Here is a 24,709-nt window from a genome sequence, read left to right on the forward strand (position 1 = left end):
AGCGCAGAGCCCCCCCCAGGTCTGGCACCCTATGCCCAAAACCGGCCCTGCATGAAAGGGAGCAAGGTCATTGGACAGACAAATTACAAATTAATTTAGGTTGCTTGGTTACTTTGAAGACTGCGTGAACTGGTCAATGCCATTGGGGCCCCAAAAAAAAAAAAGAAAAAAAAAAATTATTCTTTTTTTGCATGGGCCTGATAGTTCCGCCACTGCATGCCCTCCACAAAGGAAATTATATCGTTTCCAAACCGTACTTTGCCGTACAAATCAGGGAGGTTTTGCTTTACGCTGCGCGCACTCCAGCGAGGTGTATGCATATCTCGACGAGCGTGCGTAATAGCTGAAGCTTGGTTGCTAGGTTAGCTGGGTGTTCTTCGATAAGGGGCCTGGGGGGATACAAAGTTAGTGATTACTGGTTCCATGTTGATTTATTTCAATACAAATTGTTGGGGGGGAACTGAAAGGCTCTTACCGTACTGGTTACTTTGCAGCCCGGACATTTCCCCCAAAACACAGTTAGACGCGATCGCAACACAGAAGTACCTTTCAAATCCGATAATTTTTAAGACCTTTTAAATCATATTTAAGACCTTTTAAATCATATTTAAGACCTTTCTAATTTTATGATCATATTTAAGACTTTTTAAGGCCTTAAATTCTGATTATCAAATGTAACACTTTTTAAGACCCCGCGGGAACCATGAATTAATGTCCGTATGGCACTGCTGCTAACATCTGCCTTTTTATCTGTGGCCAGGTTGAAGTGCTCAGGGTGACGCAGAGATGTTTTTATTGAGCCAGTCTGCCATTTTGGGAATGCTGGAGACGGGGAGGGCCAACAACTGTTGCTACGGCACCCAGAGGGGACACCTGACACAGCGGATTAGCTGGCTGGGTGCTCCTCTGACACTTTTGGTCTGCTCTCTATCCATCAAATGCATACATGCCCACACATGGACACACATGAAACAAGACTGACACAAACACACAATGTGAGACGCACAGGGAAAATAAATCACACTCCCCGAGGACTACAAACATCACTTTGTGTGACATCAGGAGACGTGTTGCTTTGCCGCAGAATTTGCCCGACCCAAGACGACCATGTTTGCTGTCAACATCCTGTCTCCCCAAGACATCACATCGCCATGGCCGTCTGTTTATAAGCCAGCAGCTGGTGAGCCAAGGCCAATACGCAATGTAAGCACTTCCCAATCTACACCCTAATGACACAGTGTGTAAATATGTGTGAGAAAAACCATAAAGAAAGATACTGTCCCTATCGTTCTTAGGCTATGTGACAGATTTACTTCCTTTTTTATCCCTTTAGGAATTTTTACATTTCTAAGGCTATTGTGTACGTGAGGATGAATCTCAGTGTCACTCTGTATAGACAGCATATTAGACAGGGTTCAAAGCCGCAACAGCATCCCTAAGAGACTGCCTCATGTGGGTCACAACAGTCCCTTTAGGGAGGGAGATTTCACAGGAAACTGCTTTTTCAAATTTGGCACCTGTAACACTTAACACAATTTCCCATTGGAGGGATCTTTCTTATTTTCTTCTTATTCCGGCTACATAGACATTTTAGAATGCAGTGTTCCACTGGGATAGGGTAGTGGAGACATTTTACAATACAAAAGTTCTGAATGTGTCGTGAGTATTGAGTATTTTGTACCATTTAGAGAATCAGAAAATATGCTCAATCTGGGTCACAGGAACTTCAACAAGGGACCTCTCCTTTTTCTTTCTCCTCTCTACAAACTATTACCTCACCCTCTTTACACACCTCCTGTCTCAGTTAGGAAGTTGCCACCCTCTTCAAACAATCTCTCACTTTTTCCCCTACGTATTCCTCCGCCCTTTTGTGCCTGAGCCTCATGCGAGGTTTTGCTTTCCTAATGCGTAACATCTCTGTTTCCCCAGGACGCCGCCCTTCCAGATGATGACTGGAACCTTCAAAGCGTGTGTCGGAGCCTTCAAAGCGGGCGCCCCAAAAATAGTTACGATTGTATCTAGCTCACATAAATGAATCAAAGCTATTCTACACACCAAAGTACCCCCATTTCCTTCTCCCATTTCCTTTCCTCAGTCCCCATAACCTCCTAAAAACTTCAGACGGGCCCCAGCCCCCCGGCAGACAAACACAAAACGCAACAAACAACAACAAAATAACAACTCTTCAATTCTTGATCAAGCAGAGGAAAAGGAAATAAATGTTTGACAAAGACAACAGCGGCAAGGAGGGCGGAAGGAAAGTGGAATAAAAGGAATACGATATGGGCTGTGCATTACTGTTTCTTGATGAAAGAAAACACATTTGGATGATGACATTCACTTGTCGTTGTTAACAGGCTGCTTCACTGTTCTTTCCTGAGCGGTGAGAGCTTTTGTTAGTGTAAGGCTCCTCTCTGGAGCGTGTGCTGTTGCGAAAAGGGCTGCATTTCCATCATAATAACAACTGAAAAGAGTAAACTGTCACAAGGCACTTCCTTTTCTGGCTTTGATGCATGCCCCTCGGTCTGGCCTCGCTGTGCTGACGAATGAGCAGGAGAATACACTTCTCTCAATGCCAAAACAAAGCCTCCAAATATAGGATCACTGCTGTGACAGAGAATGTCACAGTCCCATTGCTCTTTATGTCAACTACAGTAAATATCATGGCCGCATTAGCCCAATTCTTCCTGCTGTTTGAAACAATGAGGATACAAAGACAGTGTTTTTTGATAATGCGGGTGGACCTCATCATGGATTGCGATTGTTCAGCCGGACAGCATCAATGTAGAAAACTGATGGGCTAAATTGAAATGATTAATGCACCAGAGCTTCAAGGCTTTGACAAACGTCTGTGTTAGTATGCAGACACTGGACTGGTGTTTACCAAGAATGCAAAATGTCTTCCTTTGAACAACCATGAACGAAGCTAACGGAACCCAATGGAGAGAGAAATGAACTGAGAGCTTCTGCAAAAACAAAATCCTCATAATTCAGGCTGTAATAGAATACCATGATTTCAGTTAAATAACAAGTCAGGGAAAAAGCACACTCAGCCGTGACTCATGGAGTGTTTTGACCTCCTTTTAAGTGTAATGATGTTGCGTCTGGATCTGAGGCCTGACTTTTAAACACCTCTGCATGCTTTCCCAACATCGAGTGTCCTTTTTCTGTATCCTGCATAAAAGCCGTGTTCAACAGCCATGCCTAGCTGGCAGATTCACATGGTGCTGGCCTTGATTCAATACTGGCCGCACAATGCCAGGAACTACAATGGCAGACTCACTGCAGAGCTGGACGCTATGCGATGGGAAATTGTTTGCCTCGGGAAGGCTGCTTGGCTCTTCCTGCCTTTCAGACCAGAACCTGTAATTACCTAGAATAAGGCAGGCATGGTCTAAATATGAATGTCTTGATAAATAAACCAGGGCTCTCACAGATTGTTCTATGAAAATCACTTTTAGTGGTACATGGGAGACTGAAATCATGAATAATGTGTATTTCCTGAAGCTCACTTCTCTCTCCACTGTGTTACCAATTTGATCTACAAATTCATTACTTTGAAGTTTCAAATTCAACACAGATAGTTCCCAAACTACCCCTGTTCCTACCTGAAGGGAAACGTTCGATGACCGGCTGGTTGTCCACCTGTAGCGTGGCATTACCACCACTCCGTGTGAATCGCACCACGTGGTATTTGCCGTCGCTCACCATCACTGCGCTCTCCTCGATGATTATGTCGTCTGTTCCCACGTTGAAGATCACGCCGATCTTTCCCCGTTCCTATAGACATAAGATGATGGAGAACATTATGAGGAGATTGCAAAAACAACTGGTCACAGGTGGAAAAATATATCATTTTAAATATCCCCATATGTGGTACTTAAAACTTTAACCACGTTTTTCATTTGTGCCTATCAAATAGAATTGCCTCCATAACTAACACAATTAACAATTTAATTTGCTCCATTCTTTTCTAATCTCTCGTCCCAACACCCTGGTTCAAAAGTAGCAGGTCATCAGGTCAACATTGTACTTTGTCTATCACTTTGGCTGATGACTTAATCCATGTTTGGTGCTAAATGACGAATGATAGAATGCTCACACGAAAAAGGGATTTCACCTGCTGAACACGACATTGCTAGCATTGTCATTGTGAGCATATCAGCATGCTTGCGTTTAGCTTCAAACACTGCTGTGCCTAAGTATGCAGTATAATTGAAACTTGGTACAGCATTGCAAGCATGGCTGTAGACTGTTAATGTCTTTCTTCTATGAGAACTTTTGTCGCAAGATGTTATACTAAGCCGAAACCACAATTCAGTAGGTAAATGAAACACTCTCTTACTGATACCCTGTGTTATATGTCTGACAATCAATGCCCAAAGATAACCTGTTTAGAATATCTAGCAGGCTGGCAGTGAACAATAGGGATCCTATTTAAAACAAAAAGAAGCAAATCATCATGTCTGTGTCTGTGTGATTGCATTAACGCTGAAGCAATCACATTGTGAACAGTAGTGTTACACTGCAATTCAATACAATAACACTGCAGTCATCAAGCCGTGGTAATACGCATGATAAGGTTGCTGTTTAGATTTCCCGCAGCAAAAATCTAACGATAATTTCCTTGAGTCACCAAAAAGGCCCCTCGCTAACAACAGCCAGAGGATTCTGAGGATTAGATCTCACACATGTCCGCCTGGTAAAACATCTGAGTACTTGTTGAGGACTCAGGCACCTTCAGTATTCATCAACCCGCTGACCCCCTCCCCTCTCCCATCTATTAGTGTTGACAGCCGCCCACTGCTTTGAGTTTATTACAGTCAACCACCTACTCTTCTCTCATCTCCCGCCATCTCTCTCCTCTCCCTCTGCGGTTCCTGTCCTCAGTCCCAGGAAAGGTCAAAGTCATTTACAGAGTTACTGTCTGCCAGAGAGGCATGGAACAAGGGTGGGAGAGAGAGAACCAGACAGAGTACACACCAGACAGCACCATTACAGACTAATTCTCTGTCTGGCAGTAAATCTTCTGTTGCAGTTTTATTCAGCACTGCTATAAGATCCAGAAACTGCTCCGCCGCCCATTTCCATTGACAGTAACACTTCCTGGATGTCGCTGCGGGTCAAGCTCATTTGCACACTGGGTCAAGTTTGCACCCCGCTATCTGCCAGCTGCAGCGAACAACTTCATTGATTCCATTATCTCATTAGCTATGTGCATTTATTTTGCCACCTTCTATACGGTGAACGTGAGGCTTCTGCTCGCGGCAATATTCCATTATTCATGGCAGATTAAGTATTTAAAAAAGGCAAATAAAACATCCTAATGTTAGCAGAACTTAAAAAGTTAATTGAGTAAATAAGTGCAGAGGTTGTGCAGAAAGTTAATGAGTGGTATAATCGCTGCCAAATGTATGGCATCCCAGCCACTCTTTGGAGCTGTTAAAAGAGGTTACACTTTTCAGGCAAGGCCGCAGTATGGCCATGCACTCATGACCACCCCAATTAGGTTATAAATTGAGCATGCTGAAATGGCGGCGCAAGTGCTGGGTGCCATGATTAATAGCGCCCAGATATCAGCTGAATGTGAGACACAGTTGAACAGTCGGAATACACAAGAAAATCAATGTGGAGGCAGGAAACAGACTCTCTCCTTCATGAACTAAGTTAGACCAGGATGAGTTCCTCAGCGTGGAGCTTGATGGACTGCTCAGCAGATTATCTCATTCTGCAAAGAGGCTTTGAATGTCTCAGATGGCAAAGTGCTTCCAGCTTCTTAGGCACTTAATCAATTGATTCATGTTATGGACCGGCCCTTGCTGTATTTCCGCCCACTTTCCCCACGCATGCCTAAGTCCAACGTTGACTCTCAGACATGAATATGAAGCCTGTCAGAGAGTGATTCATGAGGGGCACGTGAATTCAAATGAAATCACTGATACCTTTGAGATACCGCAAACAAAGAAGAAATATGGAGGTGAGAAATGCCAGGATCATCTCCATTAAAGCCCACGCACGAGGAAGCTTAGAATAATCATGGCACCTTTGCCTGAAGAATTAATTCAATTGACTGGTGCAAAGCAGACTGAATGCATGCTATTATGACAGAATAGCAGAAGGGAGAGTGAATTTGAGTGATATTTACAGAGAGATTAGCATTTGTGTTCCGCAACATTAGGGTTCTTCCCGGTGCTGAGGGAATGTATTGAGCCCATTACGGCGGGAAGCCGCTGGGAACCAGTGCTTTTCAAAAATGATTTTAGTACAGCGGTAATGACATTTTAATGGCCATTTCCCTTAAGCGAACATATCTCTGGAAACAGAAGGAAATAAATAATACTCTTTGAATGACTAGGAGCAGTCAAGCCTGCAACGTTGAAATGGTAGGTAACTGACAATAAGCCCTGGCTGCTCTTTAAACACCACAGCCTCTAAACTACTGCTAAGTACCTCTAAATCTGCTTCGGCTGTCGGCTAATGTCAGGAGGAACAATGTAACGCTTTTGCTCTTTTATCCAAAGGTTAGCTCATTTTCTTTCTGTGGGTCAATCAGTGGTGCAGGTAGGGGGTCCATTGTGTAATAAAGGGGAGGAGATTTTTGATGCCTGAGATAATACATTTCAATCGCCTTCATTTAAAGCTGCACGTGCTTCAGGGATAAGGACATTTTTTCGTTTTTTTTTTAACTTTAGTCAGCTGTATATTTGTTAATGTTTTATTGCATAAGAGTTAAGTTAACTTTACTAATTATTATAACTTTAAAGCACACATTGCTGTCCTTGTCAAACATATAAGATGTTGGTGCAAGAACAAAAAGATAATTCTCTCAGAGGAGAAACTGCTGATCAGCGTCTAATACAACAGGAAGTTGAGGACAGTTTCGCTGCCAACAGAAACAAAAAGTTGCCGTAATCCTCTCATTAGTCTCTCCTTGCCTTTTTTCAAAGACACAGAGAATTGGCTTTCGCAATTCTGTGCAGCCGGGAAGGAGCAGCGGCGGAATACGCAGAGACCATTTCGAAATATTTCAACATGACCTTGCAATGTGCGAGGGAGCGTCTAGGTAAATGCGGTTGACGAGAGCGGAATGGGAATGAGGCGGCGGCGCCGGAGCGAGGCTGCAGTTTCTCTATCAGGATTATCAGTCTCAGAGAGCTCTCGCTGATCACATCGAGCAGAAGAGGAAGAGGGAGCGGAGGAGCAAGGGGCAGAGAGAAACATCGTGCGATAAAAGGACAGAGGGAACCTTGATGATCCTCCAGGGCCTCAAGGTGCCGAGATCAAAGCCGCTTTTGAAGATGTCAAGATCTAGTTCTCTCTTTGCTGCGCACACTGGTAGTCAATTAAAGAGGGAGGAAAGTAGACAAAGGGGGAAGACGTTTTTGAAGGATTTGTATTCATTTCTTTACAGACAGCTCTATCGCGATTCTTCCAGCACCCCTACAGCTTCAGCTACAAACACACGTCTTCTTCTTGATCTATTTGCATTTCCTGAACGTCTCATGCGTTTCCCTCTTAGATCTGATTCACGAGCGCAAAACTGGCAGATTACAAAAGAGAAAACAACTGCTGGATGGACTGGAGGCTGTGTTCAGAAACACTCCGACAGATACAGCTGTTTGAATCCCTAGCGCTGCTTTGCATTTTGCTGCATCAACGCCTCTCATGGAAACGGTCCAGAAACGTGGCTGACCAGTTCAGGAATGTGCTGAGGCTTATGATTGAGTTTGACATATTTCAGATTAATAGGGTGTTGGAAATGCAAACTATTCCTCAGCCGCTTTCTCATTTCCCCAATAATGATCTATCATAGGCTGTATCTGCTCCAACTCGCCATACCAGTGTAAGTATGCAGAGCTGCAGTATTTATCAGCTTATGAATCAGCCAGAGGAGCCGCATGCACAGAGAAATGAGTGATACATAGATTTTACTTGATGCCCAATGAAGAGCAATCCGTTTTCTTCCCCCTCTCTTTGGACACACACACTCATCTGACACTTCTATGAGGTTTAGGGCAGCTTAATATTTCACACAGTGGTACAACGAGCAATTTATATGCCAGCTTTTAGGTTAAATTGAAGTTACAGATCATTATTGGTGGATATATTTCTATCCCAAAGGCGTTTGCTACAGATATACAGTCACACAGTATATGTGCATCTCCCTTTTGAGGGTAATTCTAGCTCTATACGGCTAATCAGCTTGTCAACATGCATAAAGCCTGCGAGAAGAGATCGGCTGTGGCATCTGCTAAGAGGAAACAGTATAGCGGGGCTAATCTTCCACTCTGAAACTGCAGCGTTATGTAAGATGAAATAGGCGGAACCTTGCATAACACGCAGACTCCTCACTGGCTAAATCACCTAACATCTTCAGAGTGTGTGTGGCGGAAAAAGACTCGGGGCTAAAAGACATTTGGGATCAGAAACACTGTTATCTAGTAATCATATTTCATGTCTTCTCTTTTTGATATTCACCCCAAATGACACAGCACATGCTCCCAAAGCTGAGACACTATGCAGGGAGGAAATGCTCGGTTTCATTCACCACACCGCTTTGTTTCTGCTCAGCCAACTCATTTATGTTTTTGTCACGATCTGTAGTAGTCACCTTGACAATGTTTCTCCCATCTCCTCATCTTAATAGTACTTTATCTCCCTTTCTCTTCCGCAGCCCTCTTTTCTGTGCAACAGTGGTCCCAGTTATTGTTTCCTGCTCTGACGGAGAATGGAATGTCATTGATAAATTGACGAGGTAGACGCGACTTGGTGTCTGTATATGTGAGTGTATGCTGCTAAATCTCCCATCTAAGCATGAGTCACTCTGGGCTTGCCCATTTGTCCCGCAGTACACACATGCTGGCAGCGAGCCAAAAATACTGCAGAGGCAAGCAGCTAAAGACGGAGGGGGGACGGGGATTTAAATCAGCCAAAACATCATCCTCCATAATCCTGATCATGTCAACACCTAGCTCCTCAGTGTCAGGCTGCAATCTCAAGATGTGAACACACACACACGCACACACACACACACACACACACACACACACACACACACACACACACACACACACACACACACACACACACACACACACACACACACACACACACAACACACCACACACACACACACACACACACAACACACACACACACACACACACACACACACACACACACACACACACACACACACACACACACACACACACACACACACACACACACACACACACACACACACACACACACACACACACAGTTGATTCCATTATGATATGTACCCTTGTGACTGCTGATGGATGGTGTCCTTCAGAACAAAGCTCTGCAGGTTCAAATCTGACCTAACTTTGCACTTACACACATACACACATATTTTTTGCAAACATGAGAACGTCCTTGAGCGAGGTAACGCTGAGCACACCCTGGTCTTTTTTTAGGGGGGGGTTTATGGATACATACACACATACAAACACACAGACACACTGGGATGGGATGTGTCTGAGCGAATACTTTCAATGCAGTGATTTTGCAGATTTTAAGACGTTAACAGTATCTTACAGTGTGGGTATCATATACCCATCACCAAGTGTTGCCAGTCTGTATTCACTGCCTTATCAAAGGACAATGAATAAAATGAAGAGGTGCTAGAAGGCATCCTGGCACCTAAGGTTACATCTTTGACTCTACCGACTGTTAAAAGATGTGTTACAGATTCAATTAGTGAAAGTTTCAAAGAGACGTCAAAGTCAAAAGTGACGAACCAGAAATAGATGGAGATAAGGTGCAGAGACAACGAGAAGACGGAAGAAACATTGTGGAGTTAAATTGAAGACAGAATTGTGAAAAACAGATGAGAGAGAAGGTTTGGGAGGCACGGTGGTGACGCTCGAGGAAGAGCTAGAAAAGCGTCCATCCACTCTTCCTCCCTTCACCTAAAGCCCTCGAAGGCCCAGACACAGGTAGAAATGTGTCGGATTGGGTGGATTAATATGGGACAAAGAGGCTTACAAGACCAATACAGTGTCCAATCCATGTTGTTTTACCCTTTCCAACCTGTATACAATGTACTTTAGCTATTGCCAACATAATCCTTCATCAATCAATAAACCAATAAAATAAGCAATTATTCCTGATTCTGCTACCAGACATACTTTGTCCTCTCTTTGGAAAAAAAGGAAATCAATAACTAATGACTGAATGACATTATATCAGTGTTATTAGTAGTAATAGAGATATCACAATAGCTGACCTCAGATTGGCTGCCAAACACATTGACTATATATCTATATTTTTAGCAATAGATACTCATAAACTGAAAATGTTGTTGCAATTTAGGCTTTGCAGCCTAATAGAACAATAAAAGCTTCACAATCTATTTTCTTTAGCACAGAAAGGCTATTCCCTCTTCCATTATTATTTCTCCCACTTTGGCTTTTACCTTTCCTTTGCTTTTTCTCCATTTCTAATCTGTCTGCCCTCATCAGCAGCTCTCTCCTCCCCAGAGGTTCATTTCTGTGCTGACTGGACTTGCTAACATGGGTTTGGTAGAATCCAATTGCACTTGGGAGTGATCACAGAGAAAGTGTTGATCTCCAGACTAGACACCAGAGGTGGTGGTCTCATTGGATGCAGAGAAAGCGTTCGACAGGGTGGAGTGGGGCTTTCTATTTGAGGTCCTTAAGAGGTTCTGCCTTGGATCCAAATTTGTGTCATGGATAGCATTGTTATACTCTTCCTCCAAGGCTTCAGTGAGTACTAACGGGATAAGTTCTCAATATTTTACACTAGGTAGAGGTACTCGCCAGGGTTGCCCTCTAAGCCTGTTACTATTCGCTATGGCAACCGAACCCCTATCAATTGCGCGCAAATCGGCCAGCTTTACACAAGGAATTACCAGATATGGCTCTGAACACATACTCTCGTTATACGCTGACGATTTACTATTGTTAATTTCTAACCCTATATCTACCATTCCTCAGATAATAGATCTGTTAACCCGATTCGGAACCTTCTCAGGGTACAAGCTAAACTTTTCCAAGAGTGAGTGTTTCCCCGTAAATGACCTGGCCCTTCAGATCCCCGATAGACTCTTCACCTTCAAGATGTCTAGGAGTAATTTTAAGTATTTAGGCGTGAATATAAGTGGAAAACTCTCAGACCTTTACAAAGATAACTTCCCACCACTAATTGACAAGCTCAAATATGATTTGGACAGGTGGAATAATTTACATTTAACTATTGCTGGGAGGGTAAACTGTATCAAAATGAACGTCCTCCCTCGCTTTCTGTACCTCTTTCAATGTCTGCCAGTCTTCCTACCAAAATCACTTTTTCGTAAAATAGACAATCTAATCTCCTCTTTTTTATGGCAAGGGAAGACACCTAGAATTAGGAAAGAGCTTTTACAAAGGCATAGATCTACAGGAGGATTAGCGCTTCCAAATATAAGACACTACTGGCAGCCAATATCCACAAAATAATTCTATGGACTAAGGAAGCAACATTGAGTTGGTGTGAGCTTGAAGCCAAATCCTGTCCTAATACCTCACTCTTGGCTTTGCTTACATCTACACTACCCAGCCGGCCAACTCAATATTCGAATAACCCGATTGTTGTTTCCACCTTAAGAATTTGGTCCCAATTCAGAAAGGCTCATGGACTCTGTGGATCCTCTATACATAGTCCCATTCGCAACAACCATCTCTTTCTCCCCCCTTACACTGATGGGGCTTTCTCTATGTGGCAGGGATTAGGTCTTATCAGAGTAAGGGACCTTTACATTAACAATGTTTTCGGTAGCTTTAGCCAACTCTCTGACAAATGTTGCCTTCCAAGCACTCATCTATTTCGCCACTTCCAGGTCCGAAACTGGGTTAAACTAAACAACCCTTCCTTCCCCAATATCCCTCCGGATTCAATAATTGACTCAATTCTGGACACTTTAACAATCGAAAAAGGTCTGATTTCAAGAATTTACAATTCCGTCTCCCGTCTCACAGAAACATCGCTTGGTAAAATCAAACAACATTGGGAAGAGGAACTAGTCCAAGCTATAGATGATGAGGTCTGGGATGGCGCATTAGCGAGAGTGAACAATAGTACGTCCTGTGCCAGGCTCAATCTTATACAATTAAAAGTTGTCCACCGTATCTATTACACCAACTCTAAACTCTCCAAAATATATCCAAATGTTACGGACACCTGTAACAGATGCCACATGTCACCAGCAAACATGACTCACATGTTTTGGTCTTGTCCTCGCCTACAAGGATACTGGACAAGCATTTTCAATCACCTTACTGAGGCCTTGGACGTGGTATTGACACCATGTGCAGAAACTGCCATTTTTGGAGTACTACCTGGCCACCGAATGTTGAAGAGGAAAACTAAAGACAGTATAGCCTTTGCACCTATCTTAGCACGTAGAAGAATACTCCTAGAATGGAAATCTTCTATACCACCTAAAGCATCTCTATGGCTTAAAGATTTAATGTTGTACCTGAACTTGGAGAAGATTAAATATAACCTGAGGGGCTCCTCAAAGCTATTTGAATCTGTCTGGGGCTCTACGATAGCCTACATAGCTGAACTTAAGACACTACATTAAGGAGAAAGAGGGGGAACTACGAATGTATGTGTATGTTTTTTTTCCTTGTGTCTCTTTTTATCCGTTTTTTTTTTTATATTAATTTTTATTTATTTATTTAATTTATTTGTTCTGTCTTTGTATACATGTATGTATGTAGGTACGTGTATGTATGTGCATGTGTACATGTGGGTATACATATGAGTATATGGGTACAAGTATTACTGATACTATTCTTTATTCCCTTATCTATACATTTTCTTTTAATATTATCTTCTATATTACTTTACTTTTACCTATACAGGTATCTATTTTATTTATTTAGTTAGTTATTTATTTTACTAGTTAGGACCGGGAGGGAGGGAAAGGGGAAAAATAAATAAAAATATTGACTGTATAAATGTTAACTCATTGTGCCTGACTCAATAAAAAAAAAATAATAATAAAAAAAAAATAAATAAAAAAATAAATAAAATAAAGTGTTGATCTCCAGACTGCGGTGATGGAGAAAGGTGCGTCATTTCAAAACAAAATGGGTTTGTAGATCATTGCTGCCTTGGAGAGTCAGCAAACTGTGAAATGAGATACCTGAGTCCTTTGACTACTCTGCTTAATCTGTCTTTTGTTCAGTGGCTTAGTACAATAATAATCCTTTCTGACATTGTATGGGTTTATTTGGTTGCTCAGTGTTTGCTTTCGTTTTACTTGACGCTGGAATCAGGCCAAATCACAAAATACATTGTCACCACGGTGCTGTTTATCCTAATGGAGACATTGACAACATATTTTAGTGGGACGGATTAAATGACGTGCAAAAAAGTAAACGGTTCAAGTCCTTTCTTAATCCAACAATGCGTATTTCAAAATAACATTGTATTACTGGGGTCACGCTGCAATGTGAAGATGCCCTAAAGGCAAAGTCATTGTTACCTGGAACTGAGCATTTGAAAACATACCCACAAATCCAATGAGAAAAATGTATAATACAACTTAGAAAAATTACCCAGGAACAATCAGATCGGTTTCAAAATATAACGGAGGATTATTAAATGTGATTGGAAAATATGTGATGATTCTGATCAAGATGAGTCATATTAGATTTATCAACAAACAGAGCTGTAGCAATAAAGAAGAACCTCAGTTAACCTGATTGGAAAGAACCAATCTCTACCCGTACTGCACTGTTATCTCAACCCTATCTCTTAGAAATGACCTTTATAACGTACAGGATAAGAACAAGCCAGACTACAGAGGAAATGACTCTTCTCCAGCTTGCACACACAATGTGTCATGCCTGAGTATACACTGCAGGAAAGAGCAGAAATGGGAGATTTCTTTGTGTTTTTAAATGTTGTGACTTTGTGTGTAGCTACGGCAAGACACGTGTCAGACTGTTTGTTTCAGTGTGTGTGTGTGTGTGTGTGTGTGTGTGTGTTGTGGAGTAGCACGTTGCTCTCTTTTGAGGACAAGTGAGGCAGGCAGCTGGCCGAAATTGAAAGGAATGAGTGTGACCTTCGGACAAAATCAGGAGCAAAGTGTTTTCTGTCTCTATTGTTTTCTCTGCTCCACTCCACTTTCTGTCCTGGCGGCCTCATTTTGCCTCCCCATGCTCCATCTCTCTCTTTCCTCAGAAGAGCAGGAAAAGAGCCATGAAGGAAAAAAACAAGAGCATGAGGCCGTTTTTTTTATTTATTTCTTTACCTATTTTTCCTCCTCCGAAAACAGCAACGGTGCATATTATACAATCTGTTCTCTGGAAACGTAAACAGCGCACATTTCCTGGCAAGTTAAAGAAACTGTGTGAAAGTAAGAAAAGAAGTGCCATGCTTTGCTTCCCTTAATATACATTTACCATATCATTCAGCAGTAAGTCCAATGCTGTACTGTAGGTATGCTCTGACCATAAAAATGTTGTTTGCTCAGCCCTTTTTTCATCTTACCATTTATTATTTGGTCTCAGTTCTCTCACTTGCCGTTCGCTTCTCTCCATCTGTCACCCTGATAACCGCTCCTCTTACATTTCTCCCTTTTCTCTTATTGCCTTTCAGTCTCCACGGGCACTGTGTGAGGTTGAAGCCCAGTAGAGAATAACGGCTGCCGAGCACATTGGCTAATATTTGCCCTGCGCTAAACTGAGCAAACATGGATAAAGTGAGCACAATCCCTTCCTTTGTCCCTGGCTGTCGGCCATGTTGTCCTTTCATTCCCTTCCTGTATTTCCTGCCGTAGAGCTGGCGGCTGGTACCCCACTGTGCACATGTTGTGTTCAAGCTAAACACTGGGAGGGATACATCAGATACCGTAATCTGTTCCTGGTGTATTTCTAGTCTAGTTTATTCTCAACACCTGTGCAATCCAATCAAACAGGTTTAGGATTATGGTCCTCATGGATCAATCGGATCCTCATGAATAACGCCAATTACACCATGATGAAATAAGTGTGCACTTTACGTAGGGAGAAAGAAAGTAAGGGTGTGGATGAGCATGAAGTATGACAATTGCTAGCGTTTGTGTTAGATTATCAATCGGCATAAATACAATGACTAGAATTTCAAATAAATACATAATGTTGTACCCTGACAAAGTATTCATGCTGTTACTCAATGTTTAATGACTCTACACCACCAGAAAGACCAACAGCACATGTATGTAACTGCAGCATCCCTGGTTTAATATGGCCTTGGGCCTGTGTCATTTAGGATTCAAATAGACATGTTTAACAAAGTCTGTGTTCAGCTGAACAAACCTGGCAACCGTTGATGTGATCATTCACAACAATTCAAGTGTGCCAGGCCACCTTCACCCCCAATAAGCTCTTCTAAAGCCAGAACTGAAACCTGTGGAGTGTTCCTGACTCTTCAAGTGACTCTTCAGATTAAGTGTGTTTCTACTTGTACCTTTCCACGAGTTAGGGGTTGAACAAAATTATCAGAAAGTACTCAGAAATCGTTTTTTTAGGTGACGGAGCAATTTTGGAAGTAGTGCCTTAGTAGATTTAAAGAATGGACCACAACATACAGAATGTAACTCATCTATAGAATTTGCTATATGTGGATGTACATGTCCTTTGGGGAAGGCATGGTTGCAAAAGCATTTCACATTACAGAAAACACAAACTAACAGCTTCAAAATCTGTTTATCTCGCCTTTACTCACAAGGATTCCAGACACTAAGATTGTTTGGGTTTTCATATTAGATACAACTAACATCAAGACAACAAATCCATACGGCTTAAGTTACTCGGGAGATACACAAGTAAGGTGTACACACACACACACCCCACACACAGCCCCACACACACACACACACACACACACACACACACACACACACACACACACACACACACACACACACACACACACACACACACACACACACACACACACACACACACACACACACACACACACACACACACACACACACACACACACACACACACACACACACACACACACACACACACACACACACACACACACACACAATAAGCTTCAGTTACTGTCCACAACTACACATCTTTCACTCTGTGTGCTTGTATTTCAGAACTTGAAAATAACACGCGCTGCATACAAGCATCCATTTTATTCCTGTCTTGCAATAAATTCTTAAAAATCTGAAAGCCAAATGTACAATGTTGGTCTTTTTTAGTCATTGCGCTGTTTGACGCTTCACAGAAGTCACATTTCTCAAGCCTCATTCGCTAAATGACTGCCAATCATACAACAAAGGCAGCGCGCAGGTGAGAGAGCTGTGCTTCTGTATGTTTGGACCTTTTTTCTGCACGACCAAACATTGCCAGAATGGATTTTGAAAGCCATTGTCTGGATCAGGGAAATAAAGATTGTCACATTTAATTGAGACTTTGAGTTTTCTAAACTTTTATGTCTGGCTTGTCAATGGTAAAAATAATTCAGAACAAGCATTTTATGGAATGTTAATGGTGGTAGGTTAGGGTTTGTGGCGTTTGGTTTTGTAATTCCCACATGAAGTCACTTCTGATGAACAGCGACATGAGGTTAATATACACACTGTAAATAAAAGAGGAAAAAGTTGATATTTCCAGTCGGATGTGGATAATTCGGTTAGCAGATAAAGATGGAATTAAACTATGAAACAAGTGAACTTTATGAAGTCAATATGCTCCTCAAAGCGGAAAGGTAATTACACAATGACATACATTACTGTGCATGCAAACTGAAATTATAATTAATAGCTGGTGTCAGTGATTATGACACCATTTAAATTCTAGCCCCTAGATTAAAATAATTGCTTGTTAAAATCTACAGAGGCACAATTTAACTATTAGACAACGGGGATATAGTTGGGTGTTGCAGTCCATTATCTCCCTGAGTAAAAATAATACTCTTGATTATTGCGATTTTGTGATGTAAAAAAGTGCAAAGTGAACTGACCATGCAGTTATCTAATCATTCTCTTTAAATGTTACAGCTACATTTCAGGGCGTAGACACAGGTTTGCTGTGAACACACAGCGCATTTTATTTTTAAATTAGCAGTTAATGATCTCATATAGGTCCCGAGCTGAGCAGTGCAAACAACTGCCTTATGTGGCTTATTGCAACAGATAATGACTAATACATTATTTAAATGACTTTGTTCAACCCTTCACCCAGTGAGGGGTGAGTGCTTTTACAGTCTTACATGATGTGGATGAAACATTCATTAACACAGTATTGTTGCAAGCAGTCTGAGTAGAAGCACATACATTCATATTCCACCCTACATGGCTCTCATCATATTCTATTTAATACATGTATGCAGGATTGTGGTGCACTTTTGTGATGAAAGACAAATAATGAAGGTGTTATTTTAAAGGCAGAGGAAAACACAGCAGTGCTAATGTTGTTTGTGACAGCACGCAAGCACTTAGAAAAATAGCTTTTCTTTGTAAGTGACAGTTACAAAGATGCTCATAAAGCATTGAAGCCGTCTCTAGCAGTGACGGCTGTGTGAGACTTTTGTTTACACGGCGGCATCAGTGTCTTCAAAGACTTCCGTTTGAACTAAATGAAAAGAAGAAGAGGGCTTTTGGCTCCATCTCTTCCTCAGACTTACAGCAGGGACGTCAGAGCGCGCACACTGAACACCGACATGCCTATCGTATCTGTCCAGAGGATACTCTGAATGTATGTTCTTTAATAAGATCGGGCTGGAGATATACTAGCTGTTTGTTAGTGTCAGAAAACATCTAATAAAGGAACAATGTGTAAGGTTGTCTATATCATTTTGAACTTTTCCAGCTGTCTGTGGCCCTAAAACGAGTCACTAATATATAGTTTAATACAAAAATAAAAGCTTACTTAACACTTAAACAATTTGTCACTTTGGTTTTTATCAAAGGTTACTCAAACTGGAGGTAGCAGTGTGTTGTGGTAGTACGAGAATGAGATTGTGACGTCAAACAAACTAGACTGTGTGTGTTCATGGTGGAACATTTCTGAACAATGGTGTGTAACTGCACAGAGGAATAAGGCTGTGCATACACACACTTGTTAGTATGATCACATTGCATTTTCATAGGATTCTTTGACACATGCATTCTTTTAAAGGGCATACTCTTTTCACATCAATGATAAATCTCACCAGAAGTTCAAAAACACATTTTGAACATCTCCTTTAAAGTTGACATTTGGGAGATTTAAACCAGACAAGAGCAAAACACATGTACTCATTTTTTTTTCTCTATAAAGCTTTGACTCTCAGTATCTGTGAATAACTCAATACAAAGGTTTGGAATGTCAAAAACGAACAAAATGTATTTCTCGTTACAAGTTTAATTAGATACGTTTTTAATATTTAGGAAAAAAAGGAGGATAAAGAGGATCCTGTAGAAAGCATACTTTGCCACATTGATAATTGCAATCAGATGGAAATAGTGTGAACATGAGATAGGGCAGATAGCAAGTGATGCACGACTCCTGGTGCTATCAGCGGCCATCAGGCATCACTTGGGTGCTGCGTTGACTTCCTTACACTCCTACTTGCTATTTTATAAGTTGGTTCCCTCTGTGTGAGTGTGTGTTTGTACATGTGTGGGTGGGCAGCAACCCAGGTGTGATTCGGCCTCCCAGCAGGTGATAAACACCGCTGTCTCTCCAGCCGCAGGTGCACTTCCCCCTTGTTGCCGTCACCATAGCAACCCAACCGTGCCAGTTCAGAGCGCCGTCAACCGGGAGGAATCATGTGTCAAAAACATGATAGGCCAGCGATACTGAACACTCACGGCTTTCAATTTGTTTCTCCTATCATTTTTTCTTCACCCTGTCCACTATACACACATCTCCTGTACGGCTGGGTACAACTGGACTACTCCAAACACACACACACACACACACTGACTGTGTGCCGAAAAACTGTCTGTAAAATAAATAATGATTACACTTAAAATGGAAAACAGGGAATCAATCAGTGTAAACATCACTGTGATTGTGCTGTCAACGGGCAGCAACATTTTCTGTGTCAGTCTTTAGTATGGACACACAAACATACACTTAATTACAGATAAAACACCTACACATACACACAAACATACACTTAATTACAGATAAAACACCTACACATACACACAGGTATACACTTAATTACAGATAAAACACCTACACCTACACATACACACAAACATACACTTAATTACAGATAAAACACCTACACATACACACAGGTATACACTTAATTACAGATAAAACACCTACACCTACACATACACACAAACATACACTTAATTACAGATAAAACACCTACACATACACACAAACATACACTTAATTACAGATAAAACACCTACACATACACACAGGTATACACACAGGTATACACACCTTCCATACCAATGCATGTACTGCTCTCCTCTCTTCTGCAGTGACTTGCTTTCTTTCCTCACCACTAGTACTTTTCCATTACAAACACAGAGCTTGGTCCATTTTAGCAGAATTAATCTGCTCTACTCAAATTGTCCTCTCTGGGCTTTTACTAAACCTAGTCTTGTAAAAAATTGTAAATGCACCAAAAGGGAACATTCATTTTAACGATGTTTATCTGATGTTGGCCATTTTTTCTGCCATCGAACCTCAACAGCAGCAAGGAATGCAGCAACTTTATCCTGCCGTGACCTAGCGAGCTGTAAATGTTTCTTAGCTCAAAGACAGGAAACTCAGCGGAGAACAATTTTCTCTACGTGAGACACCCCCGGCTGGCAAATATCCTGTGTCAGCAAGCTTCTGCGGGCATGTGTGGCCCTGCTTGTGTCTGGGCTTTGATTTCCGTGCCAGTGGGCGACCTGTGGTCAGGTCACTGGACGGATGCCAGAGTTAACTGTGCGCACATATGCCCATCTGACCCGAGTGGACATGGAGCAGATTGGGGTAAGGGTTGGGGGGTGGAGGAAAAGCAGGGAGGTCAGAGAGAGGTCACATCCCTCTGGCCTCTGGTTTCTACTCGAGCATATAGACTGGAAATAGTGTATCAAAGCACATGATGATTAATTTGACAAACGTGAAGGAACTGTGTGGCCTCAAACAAGGGTCAGGATTAATTCAAATTGTTCAGTAAATACACACACAATCTCACACACACACAGCTGCCCTTTGTGGTGTGTGTTCATATGGTTGAGAATGAGAAAGAGACACACACACACACGGAGGATTTATGAGGCTGTGTTGGTTGGTTATTTACAGGTTGTGCTCTGCTCTATTTACTGTCCATAACTGGGGACCGTTGGCCTTGTTTAGCACTGCTGGGGCAGAACCACTTACTGTACAGTGTGTGTGTGCGTGGCTCCCACCCACAAAACCCACCTCCCTATAAATCCAAGATGATTCGACGTGAGCCTCTATTTACTCTCGCTCCTTGCGCGTGTCGCCTGCTTCATCACACAACTCTGAGGCATAAAGAACAGACGCCACGCCACTGTGGTAGCTCTGAGGCTGAGAAAAAAAAATGATAACAAATATCAATCGCAGGGCTCCCCAACGGTGTGCACTTCTCTCATTACTGCTTTGAGGAGGGTGGGAGCACATACAAGAGCCTCCTCACTCGATGTGCAGACAGAAGCCACTATCCCTATCCAGACATCTTATCAGCCAATCAGGCAGACAGACCTTCCTCAGACTACACACCTCATCAGTCCCCACAAATATCTGTCTTGAGTGGAGACGAGAGAGGATGGAGAGAAGGAGGGTAAAATGGGCAAATCAAATAAGGAGGGGTCTGAAAGTGAAAGGGATTGCTTTTTAAAACATCTCATTCACTTCACTTAAGGAAAGACAGTCTACAAATTCAACTGATTTAGAGTCTAAAATTAGCATTTACTTGTAAACGGCTTGATATTCCTACACTAAAGGAAAGAGAGGGCATTTTAATGTGAAGCATCCCTTTAGTAAGTCACAAAGCTAGCTGAACGCTAAAACACCTGGATGTTAACTCATGTCAATCCAAGAAAGTGAGCCATTTGTATTTGAAAATGGGCTTGTGTGTAAGTGTGTGTGTGTAAGTGTGTGTGTGTAAGTGTGTGTGTGTAAGTGTGTAATGTTGCAGCTAACTTAATCAGGATTTAGACATGTTGATTTGACCACAAATCCAGGGTTATTTCAAACCAGCTTTGAAGACAAAAAAGATCATCTCAAATCATGAATATACTTATGTGGATATAAATAAAAGGCAACCGGCAAACTAGAGATGTGTTCTGTTACTGTCAAATGGCCAATAAACATAACAATCTTTCCTTAGAAAAGCTGCTTTTTTAACCTCATAATTATGCTTTCACAGAAATAAAAGATTATCTTGAAGGTTCTGTTGCTAAAGAGAAATCACATCTCAGAAAGAACTGTCTAACATGGTTGTACTGTTATCTACAGTAGACATTTAGGTCATGTGTCAGTTGGTGGCTCCCTTGATTCATTTTGAAATCCCCACTATGACGGTCCTGTGTGGGAGATGAATTCAAGAAGCAGAGACGAATAGAAACAACATTTGGCTTGGGATTACGCTCTGTGCTTTCTCTTCTTCATGTCACCGCATTTTGACGGAAATCATGTAATACATGCATGCGAAGAATTCTACATGAGGTCTGTATGCGAGCTCATCACTATGCAGTCACCATGAAATGAAATGACATCCGAACATGCAAACATTGCTTCAGTGGGTCGTGCTCAGGCTGGAGGCACAGGCATTGTGCATGCTCTTTACTGACATCCAGAAGTAACTGAATTAGAGCACCATGAATATTGAATACTGTACAATACAACAGCCTCTCTGTACAGCTCTTGTAACACAGAAGGCCATGCTTGGGTGATAATGTGGTGGCCGCTGAGTACACACAAGTATGCGTTGTATAGGTTGGAGAATAATAAGTACAACATATACTCTCATTAGAGTAGATCAATGTCAGCTATGCTGGAACACATAGTAATACATTGAGGCAAGTGACAGGGCTTATGGAGAGGAGCGATGAGTGAAAGTGACGCTAAAAAGACTAACAACTTCAATATGGATCCCATGGGAAATAACTGAAATCTTCAGAACCAAATGCAAGTGGAATTAACTTGGAAGTAAAAGAAAGGTATTGCCTGGGGGAACATCTGATTAAGTACGTTGCAATCTAGATGTAACAATTTGGGTTTTGTTCCCCCATACCATGACTACTGGGGTTCTTGAGTTGTTCATCTTCGTCTAAGAGAAACACGTCCTAATGGACAGCTAGCTAGCTTTAGTACATGTATGAATGTGTGTGTGTGTGTGTGTGTTTTGTGTTTTGAAGAGATAAAGGCCATAATAAAAGGCCACTCTAAAATGTATTATGTATTAAAATTAAAATTATGGTAGAGAAATGAACATTCAATTCACGGGCAACAGCTCTGGTGGACATTCCTGCTGTCAGCATGCCAATTGCACGTTCCCTCAAAACTTGCGACATCTGTGGCATTGTGCTGTGTGATAAAACTGAACATTTCAGAGTGGCCTTTTATTGTGGCCAGCCTAAGGCACACCTGTGCAATAATCATGCTGTCTAATCAGCATCTTGATATGCCACACCTGTGAGGTGGGATGGATTATCTCGGCAAAGGAGAAGTGCTCACTATCACAGATTTTTTCAGATTTGTGAACAATATTTGAGAGAAATGGTTATTTTGTGTATATAGAAAATGTTTTAGATCTTTGAGTTCATCTCATGAAAAATGGGAGCAAAAACAAAAGTGTTGCATTTATATTTTTGTTCAGTGTATGAGGATCTCAGCTCACCGCTTTTATTTGAAAGAAACTAATTGGATGGGCATATAACGGCTAATTTTGTAAAATGAGTCATTATACTGTATGAACTTAAAGGTCACCTATCATGCTATTTTTAGGCAATAGCATAGGTCTCAGATATATAAAAAACATGTCTATGAAGTGTTTTGCTCAAAATACCAAACAGATCACCCATTCTAGCCATGCCTCATATCCCTCTATTTCACTTCCTGTTTCAAAAGTGCTGATTTGGGGTATAAAGCTTTAAAAAAAAAAAAATTGATAAGAGAAAAAAGCAGGTGGCTGAGCTCATGCGGGAGATTCTACCGGCAGATTCTGCAGTGATGAAACGCCATATCATGGATTATCAAGGATTATTTCTGGAACAGTCTGGAGCTCAAAGGCTTTCTCTCTTGCCGGTTATACCACAAGGTGAGTTCCTTTTTACTTCCTGCTTCTTCACACACGCTCTCCAGTACAGGTTAGCTCTGAGTGTTAGCGATGCTAATGTAAACACCGACCATATTACGTCCAAAACAGTCGGGCATTGTTTCTGATAGCAACGTTTCTGATAGGCCCGTGGGTGTAAAGCCAGCCTACATTTCCGATATTACGTCATATCGGACGCAAATCTGGATCAGCTCCGTTGTAGCCCCGTTTTTAGAGATTTGGGTACGGAGGAAAAGAGAGAGGGTTTTATTTTCTGACGCTGCGTGAGTTCCCTGACACACCGGGGACACATGTTTATGTATAAAAGACATCAAAAAGTGCATTTTGCATGATACAGTAGGTCCCTTTAACATAAAATGTGTTTTTCTAATTTTGTATTGCTTTTATTTTGCTATTTGCTTCGACTGGTGTCAATACAAATGATCATTATCATGTTTCAGAATAAAAGCTTGCCATCAAAAAAATAAATGCTGCACTCGAGATTCTAAAAGGCAATAAAACGACTAAGTTTGTGGTTTCGGTTATAATGTTTAGCAAGTGGCGGTCATAAGTATGGAAATGATGTAACAATGTACCATTAGGGTTTAAGATGAATGGCTTTATTAATGTAAGGAAGTTACAGAAGGAATTGGTAAATATTAGTTGATACGAACAGAAGCTCGGTAAAAAGAAGTCACGTTGACAACTGGTTTTACGTGATATGCTGGACAGTAATGTATTTTATTCACTCACTTACTTTCATAATATCACTGTGTGATTCTCACTTGCTAAGGTTTATCTCTATTTACTGGCTTTCACATCTCTGCTAAGCTTGGGAAATGTCCTGAATAAAAATATTTGTTGCGATGTTGTTAGTTACACTCTATGTGCACCAACAGTTTGACCTTCAACTTCTTTTGAACTCCCTTCTCCTGCCTCCCTAACTTCCAGAATGCTCCTTTCATTACCGCTAGTCTTGACCCCCCCTTTCTCCGCTCTCTGTGTTTAAATATGCAACTCAAACTCTATTCTGGTCTTTCACTCTGCAGACAGTTTGCACTCTGTGTGACTGACTGAACTTTCTTGCAAAATAGATGAATGGTTTCATTCTTAACTTGATAAATAAAAATGCCAACACATAGTTCACTTTTATGTGGGTTGCATACAATCTGATAAGGTGGACTATATAAGAATTCTATTGCATTACTTTTTGAAGATATTAGTATGAAAAGTCTAAGAGGACAGTCCACTTACTACACATGAAATCTTGGTTTGTACTAAATAAGTTACACACATGCATGCACCGGATGCCCCAGTAGCCTACGTAATGAAGAGAAGGTGAAGGCTAATGGCATCAGCACAGGGTGGAAGGGTATTGTGAGATCGGTTGCTATAATCAGAGCCAAAAATGATATAAAAAGTAAACAGAGAAGGACGC

The 24,709-nt window shown here is 41.5% G+C and overlaps 1 protein-coding gene across 3 annotated transcripts in view; it reads right to left on the reverse strand.

Annotated features, from left to right (window-relative positions):
• The window catches only part of nrxn2b (neurexin 2b), a 637,678-nt gene that overhangs the window by 40,708 nt on the left and 572,261 nt on the right, over positions 1 to 24,709 (reverse strand). For all 3 annotated transcript variants that reach the window (XM_034210531.1, XM_034210529.1, XM_034210530.1), the window contains one exon: positions 3,609 to 3,780. In XM_034210531.1, the coding sequence (XP_034066422.1) occupies positions 3,609 to 3,780 (172 nt within the window). The remainder of the gene's footprint in view (positions 1 to 3,608; positions 3,781 to 24,709) is intronic.

The sequence above is a fragment of the Gymnodraco acuticeps genome, unplaced genomic scaffold (genome assembly GCF_902827175.1).
Source record: "Gymnodraco acuticeps unplaced genomic scaffold, fGymAcu1.1, whole genome shotgun sequence".
NCBI lineage: Eukaryota > Metazoa > Chordata > Actinopteri > Perciformes > Bathydraconidae > Gymnodraco > Gymnodraco acuticeps.